We start from the raw sequence: 26,112 nt of genomic DNA on the forward strand, positions 1-26,112 counted from the left end.
AGCATTCTGTCTGGATGTAGAATGGCTTGGGTATGGCAACTGCTCTGCATGTAACTGCTGAAAACTGCAGAGAGTTGTAGACACAGCCCAGGACATCCCAGAAACCAGCCTCCCCTCCATGGTCACTGCCCACACTTCCTGCTGCCCCAGTAAAGCAGCCAGCATCATCAAAAACCCCACCCACCCTGGTCATTCCGTCCTCTCCCATCTCCCATCAGACAGAAGATACAAAATCCTGAAAGCACGTCCCACCAGGCTCAGGGACAGCTTCCATTCTACTGCTGTTGGACTCTTAAACTGCCCTCGTGTACAATAAGATGGGCTCTCAGCCCTACAATCTACCTCGTTGTGACCCTGCGCTTTATTCTCTAATTGCAGTGCACTTTGTCGAAAGCCTTTATACTTTGTTCCACATTGTAATTGTTTTACCTTAGTCCAGCTCATTGCATTGTGTGATAAACCTATATCAATACCAATACCAAAACGTGTATGTATGTCATGGTCTGGCTGGATGGGACACAAAGCAAAAGGCTTTCACTCTGTCGCTGTATATGTGACAATGATCAGCAAGGCCAATGCTCCATTTCAGCTTCTACCTGCCTCTCCTCATTTATATCAGTGTCACCCTCTCTTTCCTTCTCCCACTATAGTTGCTCAGCCTTCACTTCAACACATTGATACTTTTGGTTCAATCAATTGTTTCGGCAGCAAGTTCCACTATTGTCATGGCATTGAGGATGAAGGTGCTTTCTTCTGAGCTCCCTGTTGGATTTCTTGGTGACAAGTTTGTAATGAGGGACCGATCTGTGGGCAGATTCTACAGATTTGCATTTCAAAGCTCTGTGTTTTCTCTCCTCTCCCTCTCCCTTATAAAAGATTAGGATTATATACCATGTGTGCATTGACATTGTATTGTCAAAACCCATCATTTTGCGTCAATGACCAACACAGTCTGAGGATTGTGCTGGGTAGCCACATGTTGCCATGTTTCCAATGTCCACAACTTACCAACCCTAACCAGACGTCTTTGGAATGTGAGAGAAAACCAGAGAGCCCAGAGAAACCCGCACAGTCACAGGGAAAATGTAAAAACTCCTTATAGACACTGCGGGAATCAAACCCCAAACAGTGATTACTAGCACTGTCAAACAATTGCACTATCATGTCTGTCTGTCTCTCTCTCCCTCTCGCTCTCCTCCCATCGCTCTCACCTTTCTCTCTCCCTCTCTCTCTTTCCCACTCTCCCCTCTTTCCTCTCTCTCTCTCTCTCTATCCCTCCTCCTCTCTCTCCTCTCTCCCCATCTCTCACCCTCTCTCTCCCCTCTCTCTTTAGCTCTCTTCTCTTTCTGTCTTTCTCTCTCTGTCTCTGTCCCTCTCTTTCCCTGTCTTTCTCTCTCTCTTCTCTTTGTCTGTCTCTGTCTCTCTCGTTCTCTGTCTGTCCCTGTCTCTGTCTCTATATCACTGTTTCTCTCCCCTCTCCCTCTCTCTCTCCCTCTCTCTGTCTGTCTCTGTCCCTCTCTTTGTCTGTCTTCCTTGCTCTCTTTTTCTCTCTCTCTGTCTCTGTCCCTGTCTCTCTGTCTCTATGTCACGGTTTCTCTCTCTCTCTCTCTCTCTTTGTCTGACTCTCTCTGTCTGGCTGTCTGTCTCTCTCACTGTCCCGCCGACTCATGTGTGTGTGTGTCTCTCTCTCTCCCAGTCTCTCTTTTCATCTCTGTCTTTCTCTCTTTCTCTGTCTCTTACTCTCTGTCTCGTTGTCTGTCTGTCTGTCTCCCTGTTTCTCCCCTTCTCTTGAACTATCCAATTTCTCCTGTCAACCGAATGGTTTCCGTCACTCCAGTCCCACCTTATCAGAGATATTCACGCTGTCTCCTCTTTCTCTTCTCTAACTACAATTTCATTTTTCCCCAGTTCTGATGAAGGAACTTTAGACTGAAGCAATGACTGGGGGAATGTCTCTGAGTTTTGTTGAAGTGGCTTAAATTCCCTGGAGTTCAGAAAAATGATTCTCACCATGACTGTATGAATTTCCTACGCTTGCTTCAGTTTCCTCCCACATTCCAAAGACCCATGGGTCCATAGGTTAATTGGTCAGATGGGTGTGATTGAGCCGTATGGCTCGTGGGACACAAGGGCTTGTTCCCATGCTGTAACTAGCAATCAAAAATGATCTCACTGAAATACGTGGAGTCCCTGAAGGACTTGGAAGGGATCATTCCAACGGATATTTGGCAGCACGGTGACAGATAGCACGATGGCTTTACAGTGCCAGTGATCACTGATCTCGCATATTCACACTGTTCCCTCCAAGCTGCACAAGTGAGCGGCCGCGCAGTAACCAAAATGCGCCAACGCGCCTAGCCTTTGCAGCTAGAATTTTCTCTTATATAACATTTTATTAAAGTGCCGCTCAGATTTCAGGCCAAGTAAAAAAAAAATTCCTGTTCAGAGCAATGGTTGGTCCGCACAGCTGTAAAACAAAATTAGAGGAAATGTTACCCACATCCCAAAGACTAGCATTAGTAAGCATTGGGCACACTCAGTCAGCACCCCATGTGTGGTGACACTTGTGGGCTTCCTCCAGCATAATTCTCAGGTTGTCATTGTCATTGACACAGCAACACGTCAAAGTTCAAAAGTTTAAAGTAAGTTTACTATCAAAGTACATATGTGTCACCCTGAGATTTGTTTTCTTGCAGACATACTCAGTAAATCCAAGAAACACGATAAAGTCAAAGAAAGACTGTGCCTAACAGGGTGGACAACCCGTGTGCAAAAGACAACGAACTGTGCAGATACAAAAGAAAAAGAAAGAAATAATAATAATACATGAAAAGCAATACATTTCGAGAACATGGGATGAAGAGTCCTTGTAAGTGAGGACAGAGGTTGAGGGAACAGGTCAGTGATGGGGCAAGTAAAGTTGAGCGGTCACCCCCTCTGGTTCAAGAGCCCGATGGCTGAGGGGTAATAACTGTTCCTGAATCTGGTGGTGTGGGTCCTGAGGCTTCCTGATGGCAGCAACAAAAAGAGAGCGTGGTCTTGGTGGTGTAGATCCCTGATGAAGGATGCTGCTTTCCCGCAACAATGCTTCATGAAGATGCACTCAATGACGAGGAGGACTTTACCCGTGTTGGACTGGGCTGTATCCATTACTTTTTGTAGGATTTTCCGTTCAAGGGCATTCGTGTTTCCTTACCAGGCAATGATGAAACCAGTCAATATACTCTCCACCACACATCTATAGAAGTTTGTTGAAGTATTAGCTGTCACACCAAATATTTGCAAACTTCTTAAGAAGTAGAGGTACTGCTGTGCTTTCTTCATAACTACACTTACCTGCTGGGCCCAGGACAGATCCTCTGAAATGATAACACCGAGTAATCTGAAGTTGCTGACCCTCTGCAAACTCTGATCCACTGATGAGGACGAGCTCAGGGACCTCTGGTTTCCTCCTCCCAAAGTTAATAATCAGCTGACATTTCAGTATTTGTCTGGATGCTTTGATGCAGGTGTGACAAATGAAACAAACCTTTACTCTTTCTTTCTCTTTGCCTTGGACCTCTACAATCAGTGGTGACAGTACAAGAAAAAGGGAACAGCCAGTGAGAGATTTTTCAGTTGCAAATCTGTGTAATTCTCCAACCTAAAGCTTTGAATGGTGCACCATTGAATGTTCTCCGAGCATGATCATATTGCTGTGTTGGAGAGGCTTGATGAGTTCCTGCGATCCCGAGAGTGATGCTTTCTGGAGCTTCATTCCTGGTAGGGTCACCCATGGCGGTAAGGTCAAGGGAGAGGTTCCAGTCAAAGATCGACCCAAACAATATGGTGGAGCTGGCGGAAGATGATGTCACATCACAATGGCAGTGAAGATGGAGGAAGACTGGTCATCTTGTACTCCACGCCACTGGACCCTGACCCCGATCTGTCAAGGACCACATGGTGGCTGCTCTTGCATGTTAAACAACGTCATGCACAGGAATTCTGCACTAAGGGAATCTACTCTAACATCCTAGTTATGTGGGTCCTGGATCAGCCTCAACAGCCACCTGAAAACCCACCAGTGGATAACCTCTCAGGACAGCATCATACCCCAAACAAGTGAATGCACTACTACTACCACAAACGTTCAATGCTCCATCATTAAATGGTCAGTTACTGAACTTAGTCAGTACAGCAAACAACAGATCTTTGGATGCTAAGAAAACAATGAAATTCGGTCCATACTGGGTCAGGCAGCATCTGTGGAATGAGAAACAGATACACTCAGGACCTCCTGTACCTAATAAAGTTGCTACTGAATGTATGTTCATAGTCTTCTGCTGCTGTAGCCCATCCACTTCAAGTTTTGACCTGTTGGGCGTTCAGAGATGCTCTTCTACGCATCATCTTTGAGTTACTGTCACCTTCTTGTCAGCTTGAGCCAGACTGGCCATTCTCCTCTGACCTCTCTCATTGCAAGGCATTTACACCCCAGAACTGCCACACACTGGATGTTTTCTTTTGCTTTTGCACCATTCCCTGTAAACTCTAGAGATTGGTATACGTGAAAATCCCAGGAGATCATCAGTTTCTGAGATACTCAAACCAGCAACCATCATCTTCTGTTAAGGTCACTTAGATCACATATTTCCCCCATTCTAATGTTTGATCTGAACACAACTGAACCTCTGAAGAGGGTTCTCAGCCTGAAACATCGACTGTTTATTCATTTCCATGGATGCTGCCTGACTTACTGAGTTCCTCCAGCATTTTGTGAGTGTGGAACTGAATCCGTTGACCATATCTGCCAGCTTTTATGCACGGAGAGGCTGTCGTATTGGCTAATTAAATATCTGCATTAATGTGCAGGTGTGCAGGTGTACCTAATAAAATGACCTCTGAGTGTATAATATTTCAGGTTGGTGGCCCCCCCATTAGGAGACAGATGGTAACAGTGTGGGAAAAGCTGAGATTGGGAAACACTTATTATCTCTTTGTAAGTGGGAGCAGACTTGTTGGAACAATTCCTTTCTCCCCCACTTTATCCTTAACAAAAAAAAACTCTGATCTTATTTACTCATTCACAGGATGCGGTCTGCTCTAGGGAATGGGCATTCAATGTCCAGTTCTATCTGGTCTCTGAATTGGATGGCCTAGCACGCTATTTCCGACTGCCAAAGCTCAGCCACACTAGTAGGCCTCCTGAGCCCTATGAAGACCAGCTGAACAAGGTCGGTAAATTCCTTCCTTCAATAAAGTCATTAAACATGATGAGTTTTTAAGAGAATGAAATAGCTTCCTGATTGTCTTCACCGATACTGACATTTTTTTGTTCTAAATATTTATGTACTTAACTTTAACTTCTGTCTTGGCTCTACTAAACCTTTAGTGGGTCAGCAGTTCATGCCTCTGTAGATTAGCGTTAACGTTCCTGCTTATTACCAGAGGATTTTTCCCCAGATGAGAAGAGCACAACCACAGTTCATACTTTTTGAGATAAGTAGGACTAAGCAATTTGAACAATATCATTTTTCTTTAAAAAAGGTAATTTTTTTTTGTGATATTGCTCCCACCTCCCCCATCCCAATCAATGACTGATTGCAATAATCACACGGTTTCAGCCAGCTTCCAGTAATAAAATGCGAGCTCCTTTCTCCACTGAGAGTGGCTGCAAATGAAGCCAGAAATGAAGAAATGTGGGGATAGACGATTCCTAATATGGTAAGGTGTGGATTGGATTTTAAAGGTTGCAGGAGGACCAATCAGGTATCCCCTGTGATTCTGCCAGGAATGAGCATGACAAAAGCACAGTAGTATGCACTCTTGGAGTTGATTCTTTTATGTTGTAACCCTCAGCCCCAACCACCACTACTTCATCATTTCCTGTCAGATTCACCTTACATACCGACACTCTTGTCACTTTATGGACATAATGATCAATTGATGCATATAAACTACCTTATGTATTTATATTTATTGTGTTTTTATCTAATTGTGATTTTTTTCCATGCTGCATCAGAACTGGAGTAACAATTATTTTGTTTTCCTTTACATTTCTGTACAGGAAATGTAAATCTTGAATCTTGAATCTTGTTTGCACAGAGCAGTGGAATTCAATAATACAGCTGTTACAACCGTCTGATCTACAGTAGCCCTTTGTCAGAATTAGGTTTTTAAAGTTATGAGGGGATAGACTGCAGGTATCTTTTTACCCTCAATACAGTTAAATCACATAAGAAATAGGAGCAGCAGTAGGCCATTTGGCCCATCGAACCTATTCTGCCATTCAGCAAGATCATGGCAGAATAACAGTTTAGCAGGGGCTAGAAGGGCTGAATGGCCTGTTACTGTCCTGCATTTCTCTGTGACTCTATCAAGTCTACGACCCAGTGTCCTTATTTTAGCACAATATTACAGACTGCAGGGTCTCATTAGCGTAGTGGTTAACACAGTGCTCTATAGTACCAGTGAGCCGGGTTCAATTCCTGCCGCTGCCCGCAAGGAGTGTGTACGTTCTCCCTGTGACCACGTGGGTTTCCTCCAGATGCTCCAGTTTCCTCCCACATTCCAAAGACGTACCAGTTGGTAGATTAAGTGGGCATTGTAAATTGTCCTGTGATTAGCCTAGGGTTAGATAGGGGGTAGCGCTGGAAGGGCCAATTCCACACTGCAATAAATTAGAAACAAGAGCAGGAGTTGGCCAACTGGCCCATCAAGCCTACTCTGCTGTTTAATAAGATCATGGCTGATCTGGCCAAGGACTTAACTCCACCAACCCTAATTCTCCTGCTATGCAAAAATATATCTAACTGTGTCTCAAGTACCGTATATTTAATGCGGTAACCTTTATGTTTATCAAGCAGAGAACTCCACAAATTCACTATTCCCTGGGAAAAGCAGTTCCTTCTCATCTCCACCCTAAATGTATTCAAAGTTCAAAGTAATTTTATCTTCAAAGTTCATATATGCTTCACAGGGTTGTTATAGCCGGGGGTGGTAGTGAAGATAAGCTCCCACAACCTATTAAAAGCTCACAAAGGCATGTGCCTCAAATAGCCGCTGACAACCAAGTCCAGCTCCTGGCCTTCACATGTGCCTTAGCTACTAAGTCCGGTGGAACTGCTTCTACTGTCAGGAGAAGGGGCAAAGGTGAATTACTGGTGCTTTAAAACCAATCGCTTCAGGCAGATGGGACTCATCACCTGTGGTTGGCAGCTCATCTAGGAGAAAGAAAACTCTGATTTCAAACCTCCGCTGCCTTGTGGCTATACCCATTCATGGGGAAGGCATCAGGAGTAAAATCCAGAGCTGGAGTTCTTAAAGAAGTGCAACATTGAGTTCAACGCTGACTGGCAACTCCTGCGACACTGCTGATGCCAAACTGTATTGGTCTCTGCTGTTCCTTTGGGTTCATCAGATACGTGGAGAGGGAGAACTTGCTACACGGGCAACAGCTCACTCTCCATATCGTACTGCCCAGACGTGTGCATCTAAACAGCCAGGATTCAACATCCATGGTGACTCTGATCGATGGAGGCCTCGGCTCAGCACACATATAAGTCACCTGGTCAAAGAACACTGAGGCTGTCTACAAGAAGGGTCTGAACCGTCTCTATTTCCTGAGGAGACTGAGGTCCTTTAACATCTGCCGGACGGTGCTGAGGATGTTCTATGAGCCTGTGGTGGCCAGTGCGAGCATGTTTGCTGTTGTGAGCCGGGGCAGCAGGCTGAGGGTAGCAGACACCAACAGAATCAACAAACTCACTCGTAAGGCCAGTGATGTTGTGGGGATGGAACTGGACTCTCTGACGGTGGTGTCTGAAAAGAGGATGTTGTCCAAGTTGCACGCCATCTTGGACAATGTCTCCCATCCACTACATAATGTACTGGGTGGGCACAGGAGTACATTCAGCCAGAGACTCATTCCACCGAGATGCAACACAGAGCATCATAGGAAGTCATTCCTGCCTGTGGCCATCAAACTTTACAACCCCTCCCTTGGAGGGTCAGACACCCTGAGCCAATGGGCTGGTCCTGGACTTAATTCCTGGCATAATTTACATATTACTATTTAACTATTTATGGTTTTATTACTATTTATTATTTAGGGTGCAACTGTAACGAAAACCAGTTTCCCCCGGGACCAATAAAGTATGACTATGACTGTGACTATGAATATGATAAACCTGAGGTTTGTTTTCATGTGGGCGTATTCAGTAAATCCAAGAAACACAATAGAATCAATGAAAGACCACACCTAACAGGACGGACAACCAACCAGTGTGCAAAAGAAAGCAAAGTGTCCAAATACTCAAGAAAAAGCAAGCAATAAATACCGAGAACATGGGATGAAGAGTCTTTGAAAGTGAGTCCCTATGCTGTTGGATCAGTTCAGTGATGGGGTGAGTGAAGCTGTGTGAAGTTATCCCTTCTGGTTCAAGAACCTGATGGTTGGGGTAATAACTGTTCCTGAACCTGGTGGTGTGGGTCCTGAGGCTCCTGTACCTCCTGTACCTCCTTCCTGAGGCAGTAGAGAAAAGAGAGCATGGCCTGGGTGGTGGGGGACCTTGTTGATGTTTGCTGCTATCCTGCGACAGCACTCCATGTAGACGTGCTCAGTTGTGGTCAGGATTTTACCCATGATCAACTGGGCTGCATCCACTACTTTTTGTAAGATTTTCCATTCAAGGGCGTTGGTGTTTCCATACCAGACTGTGATGTAACCAGTCAATATACTCTCCACCACACGTCTATAGAAACTTGTCACCCTAATACCCTGATGTAAAGAAAACAACCTCTCCTCAATGTTGCAAAAACAAAGGAACTGGTTGTGGACTATAGGAGGAATGGAGACAGGCAAACCCCTATTGACATCAATGGATTTGGGGTTGACAGGGTGAACAGCTTTAAGTTCTTTGGTATACACATCACTGAGGATCTCAAGTGGTCTGTACATACCGGCTGTGTAGTGCAAAATGCACAACAGTGCCTCTTTCACCTCAGACAGCTGAAGAAGTTTGGTCCCCAAATCCCAAGAACTTTCTACAGGGGCACAATTGAGAGCATCCTGACTGGCTGCATCACTGCCTGGTATGGGAACTGTACTTCCCTCAATCGCAAGACTCTGCAGAGAGTGGTGCAGACAGCCCAGCACATCTGTAAATGTGAACTTCCCAATATTCAGGACATTTACAGTGACAGGTGTGCAAAAAGGGCCCAGAGGATCTTTGGGGACCCGAGTCACCCCAACCACAAACTGTTCCAGCTGCTACCATCTGGGAAATGGTACCACAGCATAAAAGCCAGGACCAACAAACTCCAGGACAGCTTCTTCCACCAGGCCATCAGACTGATTAATTCATACTGACACAACTGTATTTTTATGTTATATTGACTGTCCTGTTGTACATACTATTTATTATAAATTACTATAAATTGCACATTGCACACTTAGACGGAGACATAATGTAAAGATTTTTACTCCTCATGTATATGAAGGATGTAAGTAATAAAGTCAATTCAATTTAAGTCAAAGTTTTAGATCCTGGTAATGGCAACTTTAGGGAGCGGTGTCTCAGAAAGGCAGCGTCTCATTATTAAGGACCTCTAGCACCCAGGGCATGCCCTTTTCTCAATGTTACCACAGGTAGGAGGTACAGAAGCCTGAAGGCACACACTCAACGATTCAGGAACAGCTTCTTCCCCTTTGCCATCCAATTCCTAAATGGACATTGAACCCTTGGACACTACCTCACTTTTTTAATATATATTATTTCTGTTTTTTTGCATGATTTTTAGTCTATTCAACATATGTATACTGTAATTAATTTACTTATTTTTTATTATTATTATTTTATTTTTGGTTTTTTTCCTTCTAGATGATGTATTGCATAGAACTGCTGCTGCTAAGTTAACAAATTTCACAACACATGCCGGTGATAATAAACCTGATTCTGATGTCATTCTGAAACTTTGCAAATTTCTAAGGAAGTACAGGTGCTGCCGTGCTTTCTTCGTAATGACACTTACGTACTGGGCCCAGGACAGATCCTCTGAAATGATAACACCGAGGGATTTAAAGTTGCTGATGCTTTCCACCTCTGATCTCCTGGTGAGGACTGGCTGATCAACCCCCCATTTCCTTCTCCTGAAGTCAATAATCAGCTCTTTGGTCTTGGTGACATTGACGGAGAGATCGTTGTTATGGCACCATTCAGCCAGATTTTCAATCTCCTACTTGTATGCTGATTTGTTGCCACCTCTGATTTGACCTACGACAGTGGTGCTGTCAGCAAACTTAAATATGGCTTAGCCTCACCATCATAAGTACAAAGTGAGGAAAGCAGGGGGCTAAGCACACAGCCTTGTGGTGCACCAGTGCTGATGAAGATTGTGGAAGAGATGTTGTTGCTAATCTGAACTGACTGGAGTCTGCAAGTGAGGAAATTGAGGAATTGAGGATCCAATTGCACAAGGTGGTTTTGAGGCCAAAGTCATGAATCTTATTGATTAGTATTAAGTGCTGAGCTGTAGTCAATAAAGGGCATCCTGGTGTATGCATCTTCGCTGTCCAGACGTTCCAGGGTTGAGTGAAGGGCCAATGAACTGTCATCTGCTGTGGATCTATTGTGCCGGTAGGCAGATTGGAGCGGGTTTAAGTCGCTTTCAGGCAGGAAAGCTGAATGCTTTCAGTGGGTTCAACCTCAGGAAGAATGCTCTCACATCAGCCTCAAAGGCTGAAATCACAGGGCGATCAGGAGCTGTAGGAGTTTGTGATGGTTCCTTCATGTTTTGACGGTCAAAGCAAGCACAGAAAGCATTGAGCTCATCTGGGAGTGAAGTCCTTTTGCTGTATTTGTCACTTAGTCTTCACTTTGTAAGAGGTAATAGCATTTAAGCTCAGCCACACCAATCGTCTGTATCTTCAGTGATTCAAGTTTAGTCCGGAATTGCCACTTCGCACATGAGATGGCTTTCTGGAGATCATACCTGGCCCTTTTGTATCTTACTTGGTCACCAGACCTGAATGCCACTGACTTGGCCCTCAGCAGATTGCAGATCTCATGGTTCATCCAGGGCTTCCAGTTGAGGAAGACTCTAAATTACTTTAGTCTTTATATTACAGTTGGGGACATTGGGGATGTACTTGTCTACAACTGTTTAGATAAAGTCCATAACAACCATGGTGTATTGGTTCAGATCCTCTGACGAGTCCCTGAACACAACCCAGTCCACTGACTTGTGCAAGCCCATAGCCGGTCCTCTGCCTCTTGCGACAACCTCTTTGTTGTCCTTATCTCTGGAGCCTTGCTCCTTAGCCTCTGACTGTATGCAGGTAGGAGAAGTCAGCCAAGTAATCAGATTTCCAAAAATATGGTCTAGGCATTGAATGGTAGACATTCCAAATCATAGTATAACAGTGGTCAAGTGTGTTGGGATGCTGGTGCTCAAGTTACATGTTGATGATAATTGGACAGAAATTTCTTCCAGCAAAGCTGATTGAAGTCCTGACTATGATTTGAAAGGCATCAAGGTAGGCTATTCACATAAAAGTTGCTGGTGAACGCAGCAGGCCAGGCAGCATCTCTAGGAAGAGGGGCCAGGCAGCACCTCTAGGAAGAGGGCTCTTGGAAGGTAGGCTATTTCTTGTTTGGCGATGGCAGCATTCAATATCTCGAATTCCTGATTAATGTCGGCTTTTTGTAGTATGTAAACTCTGGTCAAGATCACAGAAGAGAACTCTCTTCATAAGTAGAATAGTCAACACTTAATCCTTAAAATGTTCCAGTCTGTATGAACAGATGTGTGACAAGACCACTGCATCTGAGCACCACAAAGTTTTTATCATAGGACACACACCTCCACCTTTTGCCTTCTCCAAGTCAGTAGTTCAGTCCATCCTGTGTATTGAGAAGCCCTCAGGTCTTACTGACATATCTTGCGTGTTTGGAGTGAGCCTCGTCTCCGTGAAACACAGAAGGTAGCAATTCCTCATTTCCCACTGATACAGCAATCTTGCCCTTAGGTCTTCAATCTTGTTCTCCAGCAACTGTACATTGCTAACAAGATGCTGGGGAGAGGAATTTTCATTCTTTTGTGTTTCATCCTGGCTTGGAGTCCTCCCCCCACCCTCTCTACCGGCCATGACAATGTACCTTCATCTGCTTAATGGTACTGTACCTGCATACTTGAGAATTAAGTCCATTGAGTCCTTCAGAAGATCGTGAAATCACTAGTTCGTTAAGATTGTTCAAAAGTATGTTGCTTAAAGGGAAATTGCTTGCTGCAGATTTCAGTGAAAGTAATTCAGAAGTTTTACAGGCAGACTGCAACATATCGCTGTGGTTCAGCGGCACCATTTTGAAGTCAATCTTGAGGCTATGTTCTGTAGTTCTAATCTCACTTACTAGTAGAAATGACTTTCCTGCCTCTAGCTTACCTATTTTTTTCATATTTTTATATGTTTCTATAAGATTCCCTCTCACTCTTCTCAATTCCAGTGGGTATAGTCCCGGGCAACTCAACCTCTTCACATAGCCTAACCCCTCCCTGCAGAATCAATCCCGTGAACCTCCTTTGCACGGCCTCCAAAGCCGGTATGTTGTTCTTCAAGTAGGAGACCAGAACTGTGCACAGTACTCCAGGTACAGCCTCACCAGTATCCTGTACAGTTGTAGCTTAACCTCCCTGTTCTTAAATTCAATCCCTCTTGCAATGAAGGCCAACATTCCATTTGCCTTTCAAACCAACCTTTAGTGATTTGTGCACAAGCACTCCCAAGTCCCTCTGCACAACAGCATGCTGCAACTCTTTAACATTTCAATAATAATCTGATCTTCTATTTTTTCTTTCAAAGTGGATGACTTCACCTTTGCCAGCATTGTACTCCATCTGCCAAACCCTTCCTCGTGATTTATCAAACCGGAGGGCACAGAGTTAGGGTAAAGGAAAGCAATTTCAAGGAAACATGGGGTAACCTTTTTCACTAGAGGATGGTGAGCACCTGGACTGAACTGCCAATGGACAGAATTTATCAGGGTCTAGATGACAGCTGGCCACAGAGCCATTTTCTGGAAACCACTTAACCTTGCACCAGTGATGAACCCAAAGAAAGTCACTAACTCAACGCTTCTCCAGCTCTTCAAAGCATCTTTAAGATAACGAGATTTCACTAACTTTGTGGGCCACTGCTAACAACCTCAAACTATCTTCAAATGTTCAGTCATGCTAGAATCACACCCAGGAAAGGACAGCAGGAATAGAGATTACTAACTCTCCATTCCCTGATCTGCCTACCACCTCACCCCCCCCCCATCTGAATTCATCTATTCCCTGCCAGTCTTTGCTCCATGCCTTCCCTTCACCTTTTTATTCTGGCTATTTCTCCTCTCTCCTTCAGTCCAAAAATAAGAGTATCAAACCTAATGTTGATGGTTCCTTTCCCTCCACAGATACTGCCTGATTCTCTGAGTTCTTCCAGTACATTATTGCTCTACATTCAACGGTTCATTTAATATCAGGGAATGTATATGGAATACAAACTGAAATTCATGCTCTTCACAGACACCCACAAAACAAGAAACCCCACAGAATAAATGACAAAAACATCAAAGCCTCGCAAGCCCCCTTCCCCCCACCTTTCACACAAGTGCCTGTAATCTTTTGTGACTCTTTTGTTTTCTCCCTTCCCAGTTCTGAAGGAGTCTCAGTCTTGAAGCATTAACTCTGCTTCTCTTTCTACAGATGCTGCCTGGTTTGCTGAGTGTTTCCTGCATTTTCATTTTGTTTCTTACAGAATACCAGTATCAGCGTTTGATTTTATTTTCATTTATTCAAGAGATTCTTATTCCTAACACCAGCCCTGAAGCTGAATGAGCTGGAGAGGAGAGGAAGTGCCTTGTTTCTGTGTGGGGAAACACACAAAACTAGTTCAAGATCGGTGTATTGTCATTCAACCGTTCACATACATATCGCCCAACGGAATAGTGTACCTCCGGACCAAGGTGCATAACACAATACATATAACTCACACACATAACACATAAAGCAATATTGAGATCCTCTGTTGGTCAAGGTCGCACATGGATGTTGTGTCATAACTGCTACGTCTTACACAAGCCAGGGCAGTACGATATGGACAGCAGGCTGTTGCCCGTGTAGCATACTCCCCCTCTCCATGCAACTGAGGAATCCAAAGGAACAGTAGTGACCAATACAGTTTGGCACAAGTGACATCACAGGAGCTACCGACCAGTGCTGAACTCAACGTCGGACTTTCCACAGGGGTTCCAGCTTCAGATTTTTTTCTCAGAGTTTACTCTCAAAGCCTTCCCCATGAGTGGGTGTAGCTGCAAGGCAGAGAAGGTTTAAGCTCAGAGTTTTCCTTCTCCTAGATGAGCTGCCAACCATGGCTGACAAGCCCCACATGACTGGTTTAAGGTGCCAGTAACCCGCCCCTTTGCCCCTTCTCCTGTCAGTAGAAATGGTTCCGCCGGGCTTAGTAGCTAAGACACACGTGAAGACCAGGAGCTGGACTTGTTTGTCAGAGGCTATTTGAGATGCACACCATTGGGAGCATTTAATAGGTAGTGGGAGTTATCCCCGTTACCACCCCCCCCCCCAGCTATGACAACCTTAGGAAACCAATATTACCACAAATAAATTAACAAATAATAAGGTGCATTTACAACAGAGGTTAAAAAGTAAGCAGTATGATGCTACTGGTGGTTCATACGTGATCAGTCCTGGGAGGAAGTTCAGACGCTGTTCCTGATTCTCACAGTCCTTGTCCCGATGCTACGGTACCTCCCACCTGATCGTAGGGAATCAAAGAGATTGTTGGATGTATGGGAGGGATCACTGACAATGAAATGACATTGGAAGGAGGCATCTGATATGTGAATGTCCAATACATAGCTGTGCTGGTTCACTGATGCAGGGCACAGGAGACTCACGTGGAACCAATGCATTGTGACTTTTCTCTGAACACCAGCCTGACGCCATCAGAATGCAGCGGGCATTGTTCCTGGGCACACACGAGGAGGCACCCCCCCACCTGTCTTCATACATCATAGAGTTCATGTGTGGTGTCTGAAGTGCCAAGTGTGAGTGTAAATCAGCAGCTTGAAACCTCTCAAATCCCAATTAAATTTCTTTTCATGCTGTTACAAGCAAATTTCTCACTGTGCTGTACGTCATTGTATTTGTGTAGAAGATCTCGTCCTCAACTTGACTTGAATCAATATAGCCTGATCTCCAAGAAGACAGCACACCAAGCACAGAAGTCACGGGCATAGTAAATTTATTTTCAAAGTACAAAAATACTACCTTGATATTCATTTTCTTGCAGGTGTTTACAGGAAAATAAAGAAATACAATAGAATTCTGAAAAACTATACATAAACATTGACTGACAAGCAACCAATAAGCAAAAGAAGATAATTTGTGTAAGTAAAATATATTTAATACTGAAAGCATAATTTGTACAGTCCTTGAAAGTGAGTTTTTAGAGTTGTTCAGAGTTGAGTTGAATGAAGTTAGAGCCCTTTGGTTCAGGACAATGATGGTTGAGGGATACTAACTGTTCCTGATCCTGGTGGTGTGGGTCCTGAGGCTTCCTGTACCCCTTTCCTAATGATAGTAGAGAAAAGAGTGTGGTCTGGATGGTGGGGGTCCCTGATGATGGATGCAATTTTCTTCTGGCAGTGCTCCTTGCAGATGTGCTCAATGGTGGGGAGGTCTTGTCCTGTGAAAGGTTTTCTTGGAAAGTTCCCTGTGTCTCTGGTGCCAGGATCCTTGAAAAACCTGAGCCTGACTGTCAGTAATGCCTAGGTAATGGTGTCATTGTTGAGGACACACAGAATCAAAATACGGCTCATTATCACTGCTCTATGTCATGAAATTTGTTGTTTTGTGGAAGCAGTACAGTGCAAGACATAAAAGTTCTGTTAGTCAGAGGTTCCGAACCTTTTTTATGCCATAGACCAATACCATTAAGCAAGGGGTCCTTGGACCCCCAGGTGGGAACCCCTGCTTATAAGTTGTAAAGAAATGAATAGGGCAAAAAAGAAAGGAATGGCAAAGTAGTATTCATGGGCTGTTCAGAAATCTGATGGCAGAGGGGAAGAAACTGTTCCTGAAATGTTGAGTGTGTGTCTTCAAGTTGCTTTATCCTCTCCCCGGTGGTAGTAATGAGAGGTGGACATGTGAGGGTTCTAAATGATGCAGCCTTTTGAAGATGTCCTCGATGGTGGGGAGGTTTGTGCCTGTGATGGAGAAGGCTGAGTCAGCAGCCCTCTAATCTCATTCAATTCTCTACATTGGAGCTTTCATACCAGATGGTGAGGCAACCAGTCAGAATGCACTTCACAGTACATCTGTAGAAATTTGCTAGAGTCTTTAGTGACATAGCAAATCTCCTCAAACTCCTAATGAAATATCACCACTGGTGTGCCTTCTTCATGATCGCATCAATGTGTTGGGCCCAGGATAGATCTTCTGAGATGTTAATGCCCAAGTACTTGAAGCTGCTCACTCTTTGCACCGCTAGTCCCTCGGTGAGAACTGGTGCGTGTTCCCTCGACTTCCCCTTCCTAAAGTCTACAATCAATTCCTTGGTCCAGCCGACATTGACTACGAGGCTGTTGTTGCTAGGTTGGTTTTCACTCACGTGTACATCAAAACAGAGTGGCGGGGTGGAGATACGTCTCTACCAAAGGAGGTGTAAGGTGCTCCTTCCCTCTGCTAGTCTGCGGGTCACCCTTGGGCAAGGTGTAGCACCTGATTAGCCCCCCGATCAGGGTCACACGAAGCCATGGGAGCAGGTGGCAGATGGTCGTCTGAGCAGCTGGTGTATATCACAAGTCCTGGTTATATGACCACTGGCACCAGGCAGACATACTCTGAAAAGTATTGATAATGTCTGGGGTAAATGTCTTGTAAAGACACTGGCCAGGAGAAGACAATTGCAAACCACTTCTGCAGAAACGTAAACACAAAATACTCTGCAGATGCTGGGGTCAAAGCAACACTCACAACACGCTGGAGGAACTCAGCAGGTCAGGCAGCATCGGTGGAAACGATGTCGACGTTTCGGGCCAGAACCCTTCGTCAGGACTGAAGAGGGAAGGGGCAGAGGCCCTATAAAGAAGGTGGGGGGAGGGTGGGAAGGAGAAGGCTGGTAGGTTCCAGGTGAAAAACCAGTAAGGGGAAAGATAAAGGGGTGGGGAAGGGAGGCAGGTAGGTGATAGGCAGGAAAGGTGAAGAAGGAATAGGGGAAAACACAATGGGTAGTAGAAGGAGGCAGAACCATGAGGGAGGTGATAGGCAGCTGGAGGAGGGGGCAGAGTGAAATAGGGATAGAGGAAGGGAGGGGGAGGGAATTACCAGAAGTTGGAGAATTTTATGTTCATACCAAGGGGCTGGAGACTACCTAGACGGTATATGAGGTGTTGCTCCTCCAACCTGAGTTTAGCCTCATCATGGCAGTAGAGGAGGCCACGTATGGACATATCCGAATAGGAATGGGAAGCAGGGTTGAAGTGGGTGGCTACCGGGAGATCCTGTCTGTTGTGGCGGACGGAGCACCTCTGTCACTTGGGCAGAAAAATTGGCCAAGAACAATTGTGATCATGGAAAGACCGTGATCACCCACGTCATACGACACAGCACATAACGACGATAGCAACATGAAAACATAGACTGAGATATGTCGCTTGTGCTAATAGCCAACACAACCTGAGCAAGTGCTGAGGGCAGCCCGCAAGTGTCGCCATGAATTTCGGTGCCAATGTAGCATGTCCAGGATGCTGAGCTGAATAACACAAGCCCCCTTTCCTTTTTCCCACTCATTCAACCACACACAGGGAAGGCCCTCCATCCCCAGGGCAGGCTTATTTATTTGTACATTAAATTTCGATTCACATTTGTCATTATAAAAATGAAAAGTGCAGTAGGAGGCTGGCCCCAGTTTTTCCCGGCCCTAATTAGGTTTCTCATTAAGTTACAAGATAGATAATGAACACACTAATTTGACACCTGCACTCAACAGCAGGTTAACTCCTCATTTACAGAACTTAAGTAAACTATACCCGCATTAAATGCTTCAAAATAAAACCTCTGGTTTCTTTTGGTGGGTGCCTGCGTGTGTGCGAGTCTCTGTGTCTGTGTGTGCATGCGTGTGCGTCTGTGCGTGTGCGTCTGCGTGTCTGTGATGATATCTTTTTCATGGCTTATACAAGGCGCACAGCGAGAGAGAGACTGTGTGGCACGCCACTCCTCACACAGACATTTTCGCAGTATTTTCCCTTTTATTTTACGAAGTCGAGTTGCGATCTCAACACTCAACCCGGCACAGATGTAAAGCGTACTTGGGAGTGGACCTGACTAGTTTCGAACCCAGAAACCTCCGCTCCCAGGTCCGGCGCCAATGTCGTTGCGCCACCAGCCGGCCCATAAATAAAATCTCTGTTTAACTTCTCCATGGGGACAAACACCTAAGGAACTCCGAAGGCAGTCCTACGTTGAGTTCAACATTGACTGGCAACTCCTGTGATGCTGCTGGTGCCAAACTTCATCCGCTTCTGCCGTCCCTTTGGATTCATCAGCTGCTCGGAGAGGGTGACCCTGCTACATGGGCAGCAGCCCTCTCTATCGCGCTGCCCAGGCTTACATATCCTGTAGACAGCTGGGACACAACATCAGCCAACGGAGGAACAAACAATTGGCTGGAAATTCAATTGCATTACACCTTTCCTCCTGCACGAAGCGACTGAACGTTTTCCTTTATTATTGCACTGGCATTTCCCTTCACTCCAGATCTTTCACCAGATAATCACAAATGCGAGCATTTGCTCCACTGAAATTTGCACTGTTGAATCTACAACTGTAATTCACAAGGATGATTCTGGGAACAAAAGGGTTAACATATGAGGAGCATTTGATGGCTCTGGGTCTGTACTCGCTGGAGCTTGGAAGAATGAGGGGGTAGCTGAATGAAACCTAGTGAATATTGAAAGGCCTTGATAGAGTGGATGTGGAGTGGATGTTTGCTATAGTGGGGGAGTCTAGAACCAGGGAGCACAGCCTCAGAATAGAGGGACATCCATTTAGAACAGAGATGAAGAGGAATTTCTTCTGCCAGAGAACGGTAGATCTATGCAATTCATTGCCACACTGGCTATGAAACCAGGTCACTGGGTATATTTAAAGCAGAAGTTGATAGGTTCTTGATTCGTCAGGGTATCAAAGATTGCGGGGAAAAGCAGGAGAATGGGATTGTTAGGATTATAAATCAGCCATGATTGAATGTCTGAGTAGACTCGATGGGTCGAATGGCCTAATTCTGCTCCTATGTCCTATGGTCTTATGGCAATTTTCTTTAGGACAATACGTCCTAAAGCCATCTGGACAGGCATTTACCCAGTACAGTACAGAAGTCTTAGGCACCCTTGCTGAGATTCTGCACAGTGCTCTAGATCCACTGTTTAATCTGAGGATTAAATCATTTGGCATTCCAGATCCACTCAGATGAATGCTACCAGTACTGTGTTACGGACATTCACCCTCACGTAGAGGCCACAAAGACCCAGAGTAACCAGCAGCTGCCTCTGCTTCATCCATGCTTCCGTCTCATGCTGGCTGCTACGTCACCCGGTGAATGAGAGCAGCTAAATGCTGGGCAAAGAGCTCGCCGACAGTCAAAACACTTCACAGTCAGTTGTAAGCTGCCCAGTCCTGTGTGCCTGATGTTAGCAGACTTTCCCTTAAATGGCAAGTAAAGCACTGAAATTGTGTGACCTGTTCCTGGTTGGTAGCAGACAGCTATAGATTTCATCCTAAACCAAGAGAAAAGACATGCAAAGTCTGAAAATTAATGGCCAGAAGTTCTTATCTGACATTGGACAAACATTAGATAATCTAATTTGAATAGAACACAGAAAAAGGAAAAATTACTGCAGATCCTACAGATATAGGCTCAGTGAAATTTGGAATAAATTGTGATGGTGTGATGTAGGCATGATCAATCCAGTTTCTTGGGCAATGTGTTAAATTCCATTGTTGAGTATTTAATATTTGAGTAATATTTGAATAATTATACATATACATATATAGAGAAAGTGAGCAAGAGAGAGAGAGAGAGAGGTTAATTAAGCATTCCTGTTCGTTTAAATAATTAATTGTTAATTATATGTAAAAATACATTAATTGCATACGTCATCAAGCTTCCACATAACACGTGCATCTTGCTTAAAGTAAATTCAAAGTTGCACTTGTATTTTCAGACTCCTGTGTCTTTCTTCGAATTAGTTTAATGTTTTGAAGTTACAAAACGTAACCCCCATGGAATTTGAGTTTAATGTAAAACATACACTCAGTGGCCACTTAATTAGTTACCCCTGTACACCTGCTCGTTAATGCAAATATCTAAGCAGCCAATCATGTGGCAGTAACTCAATGCATTAAAGCATGCAGACATGGTCAAGAGGTTCAGTTGTTTTTCAGACCAAACATCACAATAATGAAGAAATGTGATCTAAGTGACTTTGAATGAGGAATGATTGTTGGGGTCAGATGGGGTGGTTTGAGTATTTCAGAAACTGCTGATCTCCTGGGATTTTCACGCACAACGGTCTCTAGGGTTTACAGAGGATGGTGCGAGAAACAAAAAACATCCAGTGAGTGGCAGTTCTGTGAGCGAAAATGCTTTGTTATTAAGAGAGGTCAGAGGAGAATAGCCAGACTGGTTCAAGCTGACAGGAAGCTGAGAGTAAAGCGAGTACAGCAGCTTCCTGGAGAAGCTGGAGCTGGAATGGAACGAACTCAAGATCACCCAAGACGCTACGTGGGAGTCTTATCGAGGTGGTCGTGTCTAAGGTCTGTTGGATTAGGGTATAGAAATGGTATTTTTGTAGTATCTGAAGGTTACCTTGCAGTTTGAGTTGGTAGGAAGGTAAATGCAATGTTAGCATCAATTTTGAGAGGTCTAGAATATTGAAGCAAGGAAGTACTGCTGAGACTTTGTAAGGCATTGGCTGGACCACATTTCAAGATTCAAGATTATATAACATAATTTCTTCTACTCAAGTGTAAAGGAGAACAAAATAATTGTTACGCTGGATCCAACACAGCACAAAAAAACACAATAAGATAAGGAACACAATAATAATAAAGCAGAATAAATATAAATACACAAGATAGCTTATGTCCATAGGTTGACTGTATGTCCACAAAGTGAAGCTGGGCTGCTGATAAGGTGATTGATGGGAGATAATAAAGTAGTGGTGGAGTACTGGGAGCAGTTTTGAGCCCCATACCTAAGAAAGGGCTTGCTGCCAATGGAGGGAGTCAGGAGGCAGTGCCTGGGTTATGACAGGGCTTCGTTCCTGAGAATTGGAACGGCTTTTATGTCGGAAATGAGCAGACACATCAGCGATGGGAGAGCGAGCGGGCACGGGGAGTGTGGCCTCATCGCCTCTGTCAGTGGGCAAGTGTGTCTTTTAGGGCTCCCAGTTTTGCTCAGCTCCACCCAGACATTTAGCTCGAGGTTGGTGGGACGCGGCAAGAGTGGGAGAGAAGACATTTGCAACTGCCCCGTTCCCATTCAGCAGAAGAGGCCTGCAGCTAACAGATCCATCACTAGTTCTGTCCTGATGAAGGGTCTCAGTCTGAAACATTCCTCTCCATAGATGCTGCCTGGCCTGCTGAGTTCTTCCAGTGTTTTGTGTGTGTTTGGATTTTCAGCATTTCCAGAAAATTTTGTGTTTAAAGTCCACCTGTATCCATCCCACAAGTCTCCTAAACACTCGTTTGTATGTACAGGGTGTCCGTAATCCAGGAAGGGCTTGTAACCATTTACAACCATGTAGTAGTTCGTCTTTATTTTTATCTTTCTGTTACTTTTCCACCTCCAAGAAGACTACAACCTTGTCATAGGGTTTGGAGTCTTGCCTGTCTCAATGACCCCGAGAGCTATGTTGACTGGAGTCAGGGCTTTATACTTCGGTGCTTGGTAGGGTCACCCATGCCAAACAGGTCAAAGGCTAGAGGCCAGACTAAGAGTGGTCCACCAGTCCTCCATGTTCGGGGGTTCAGCTCAGGGCTAACAACCCTGACTGGTCAAAAAAAATTGTTACGGAAACAGCAATGAAGAATCCTTCTGTATCTGTGTGCGACTGAGGACCCAATAGAGAACTGAGGACTGGGGCACAATAGAGAAGATGGCCGATGGCAGACAGAGATGGTGGACTTTCATTGCTGCCCGAAATGTCTGCAGTGTAGCAGGCAGTAAGTCCACTTTCCCATGAACAATGAGGGGTAGGCGGACATTACGCAGAAATGAAGTACGAAATGTACAATTTTTAATAAGGCTTGTATAACTAGTGAAGGAATTTCTGAGTCATTTTGAGAAAAATGAACACAGAGAGATCAAAGTTTTCAGGGGTCAAGGTCTGTCTATTTTGTAGAGATGGAAATCATAAATCCCTTCCCAGAATCTGATAAATCATCTTTGGGCTGGGCAGTAATATGATATTCCCAGCTTTTTCCAGCCTAGAAATTCTTGCAATGAATCAGAATCAGGTTTATTATCACTGGCTTTTGACGTGAAATTTGTTAACTTAGCAGCAGCTGCAATACATAATCTAGCACACAGAGAGAAAAATATAAATAAAATAAAACATAATAAATAAACAAGTAAATCAATTACATATATTGGGTAGATTTAAAAGAATGTGCAAAAACAGAAATGCTGTATATTTTAAAAAGTGAGGTAGTGCCCAAAGCTTCAATGTCCATTTAGAAATTGGATGGCAGAGGGGAAGAAGCTGTTCCTGAATCACTGAGTGTGTGCCTTCAGGCTTCTGTATCTCCTACCTGATGGTAACAGTGAGAAAAGGGCATGCCCTGGGTGCTGGAGGTCCTTAATAATGGACGTTGCCTTTCTCAGACACTGGTCCCTGAAGATGTCCTGGGTACTTTGTAGGCTAGTGCCCAAGATGGAGCTGACTAGATTTATAACCATCTGCAGCTTCTTTCGGTCCTGTGAGTAGCCCCTCCATACCAGACAGTGATGCGGCCTGTCAAGAAGCTCTCCATAGTACGACTATAGAAGTTTTTGAGTGTACTTATTGACATGCCAAATCTCTTCAAACTCATAATAAAGTATAGCCGCTATCTTGCCTTCTTTATCACTACATCGTTATGTTGGGACTAGGTAAGATCTCCAGAGACCTTGGCACCCAAAAACTTGAAACTGCTCATTCTCTCCACTTCTGATCCCTCTATGAGGATTGGTATGTGCTCCTTCATCTTACCCTTCCTGGTCCACAATCAGCTCTTTCGTCTTACTGACATTGAGCGCCAGGTTGTTGCTGCGACACCACTCCACTAATTGGTATATCTCACTCCTGTACACCCTCTCGTCACCACCTGAGATTCTACCAACAATGGTTGTATCGTCAGCAAATTTATAGATGGCATTTGACCTATGCCTAGCCACACCGTCATGTGCATACTGAGAAGTCCCGTTTTGTCTGATGCGGTTGAGTCAGAATCTGAATCCGAATCGGGTTTATTATCATCGAAGAATTTGCTGATTTATGACAGTAGAGTGCAAGGGCAGCTAACACAATACTAGCTGTAAGATCGGTGTTCAATTCCCACCACTGCCTGTAAGAAGTTAGTCCATTCTCCTCATGACCCAGTGAAGTTCCTCCGGCTGCCCTGATTTCCTCCCACATTCCAAAGCTGTATGGGTTAGGGCATGCGATGCTGGAGCTGAACGTGTAGTGACTCTTGCAGGCTCCCCCAGCACATCCTCTTTTGATTTGATTTGATGCAAAATACACGCATTTCACTCTACTGTACGTTTCGATGTATACGTGGCAAATGAGGCTAACCTTTAATCTTTCTAATCTGTAAGTCAAATAGATAGATGGATACAGACCTGTGCAGAAGTCTTAGCACATAGATATAGCTTTTGTGCAGTACTGTATTTGTCAACGTAGAACAGAGAATGAGTTTGTAAATCTGATGGGAGCAAAGGATGTTGGGAATGATGAGGGTGGAGCGCCTCAGGAGGGACAAAGTCATTTGGTCTCAACAATTGGTTTATTAATCATTATGGAATGTCTTTCTGGTGCTTTCCGCTTCCCCCCTCCCTTCCCCTTTTCCCAATCATGATCCACCTCTCCCTGCCCTCAACCCACTCTCAGTACACAATAGAGACCCAGATCAGAATCAAATTTATCTTCACTCACATGTCATGAAATTTGTGTTTTTGCGATAGCAGTGCAGTGTAATACATAAAGTTACAACAGTACTGTGCAAGTCTCAGGCACCCTAGTTATTTATATATACAGTATATATATGTGTGTGTGTTTGTCTAGGACTTCAGCACAGTACTGCATAAAGGTGGACAGACAGATAGATAGAAAGTGCAAAAGAGGAATAATGAGGAGGTGTTGAATGGTTTATGAATCTGGCCGGATGTTTGTTCTCCCCTATTTTGAAAGCAAAAAAGTCATAAACATATACATATTTTGTGCTCATTTAGAAACAATTCCCATGCACTTTGTGTGTTTTCATCTGTCTGTTTACAAGGGAACATAGTTTTTCAAAGAAATGTTTCTTCCCATCCTTCAACCAACACACATCAAAGTTGCTGGTGAACGCAGCAGGCCAGGCAGCATCCCTAGGAAGAGGTACAGTCGACGTTTCATCGAACTTTGATGTGTGTTGCTTGAATTTCCAGCATCTGCAGAATTCCTGTTGTTTGCGTCTTCCCATCCTTCGTTAGGTTTCTGAACGATCTGTGAACCCATAAACATCACCCCTTGTTTCCATTTTTCCTGTACAATTTATTTATCAGTGTGCATTCATTCCAGTAAGCAGGTCAATGACTCAATAAATCTGATTTATAGAGTCACTTTTCTGTAGTCGAATGATCTTTGAAGGATATCAGACCGTACAAACTAATAGAGAGCGGTCTAAGTGCATTAACACAACTACACTTGTTTGGATTGGATTTGACGTGAACAACGTCGAAGGGAGAACTGAGAAGACTGACATGAGAGCAGTGTTTAATCACACATTCCCTCCCCTGCCTGTAAGGAGTTTGTATGTTCTCCCCATGACCATGTGGGTTTCCTAGTACATTCTTCCCATGACCACATAGATTTCCTCTGGGTGCTTTGGTTTCCTCCGTAGTCCAAGGTCGTACCAGTTGATAAGTTAATTAGACATTATAAATTGTCCTGTGATTAGGTTAGGATTAAATTGGGGGATTGCCAGGTGAAGGGCCGTATCGCAATAAATAAATCATTATACAAACTTTCTCATGTAGAAAACTGCAACAAAACTCGTCAGATGCAAGTCTCACCTAACTCTACATCTCTGATACCCATGTAACTCTCCAATAGATCGTCCACTTTCTTGGTTGCTCTTTCTTCAAATTCTGTTGGCTATAAAAGTGAAAAAAAGAAAAAAATATATAATCCTTTTAAAATCACAAAATATGTTCGGAGTCGTGTAGCAGCAAGCCATCTACTGGAGGAGCCCTGCAGATTAGGCAGCATCTATGGGTATAAAGGTCATCCTTAAATAAAGCATGAGGAAATGTTCAAAATTTAAAGTTTCAAAGTAAATTTATTACCAAGGTATGTATATGTCACGATATACTATATTGAGATTCATTTTCTTGCAGACATTTACAAGAAAATAAAGAAATACGATAGAATTTGTGATAATCTCTACATAAGCACAGACTGACCAACAAACAATATGCAAAAGAAGGCAATCATGTAAATAACAAAAATATGTAAATTAAAAATACTGAGAACATGAGTTGTGAAGTCCTTGGAAGTGAGTCTTTTGGCTTGTATAGTCAGTTCAGTGTTGAGGTGAGAGAAGCTCTCCCCACTGGTTCAGGAGCCTGATGGTTGTGGGCTAATAACTGTTCCTGATCCTGGTGGTGTGGGACTTAAGGCTGCTGTACCTCGGTCCCGATGGCAGCAGTGAGTAAATGAGAGTATGAAGGAGAACCTGAAGAGGTTGTGGGAGGATGACCATAAAACATAGGAGCAGAATTAGGCCATTCAGCACATGTCTGCTACGCCACTCTGTCATGGCTGA

The 26,112-nt window shown here is 44.2% G+C and overlaps 1 protein-coding gene across 1 annotated transcript in view; it reads right to left on the reverse strand.

Annotated features, from left to right (window-relative positions):
- Window positions 1-26,112, reverse strand: part of LOC140188130 (PDZ domain-containing protein GIPC1-like) — a 114,852-nt gene that overhangs the window by 13,911 nt on the left and 74,829 nt on the right. Inside the window, exon 5 of the mRNA XM_072244106.1 lies at window positions 25,361-25,442. Within this exon, the coding sequence (XP_072100207.1) occupies window positions 25,361-25,442 (82 nt within the window). The remainder of the gene's footprint in view (window positions 1-25,360; window positions 25,443-26,112) is intronic.

The sequence above is a fragment of the Mobula birostris genome, chromosome 26, assembly GCF_030028105.1.
Source record: "Mobula birostris isolate sMobBir1 chromosome 26, sMobBir1.hap1, whole genome shotgun sequence".
Lineage (NCBI taxonomy): Eukaryota > Metazoa > Chordata > Chondrichthyes > Myliobatiformes > Myliobatidae > Mobula > Mobula birostris.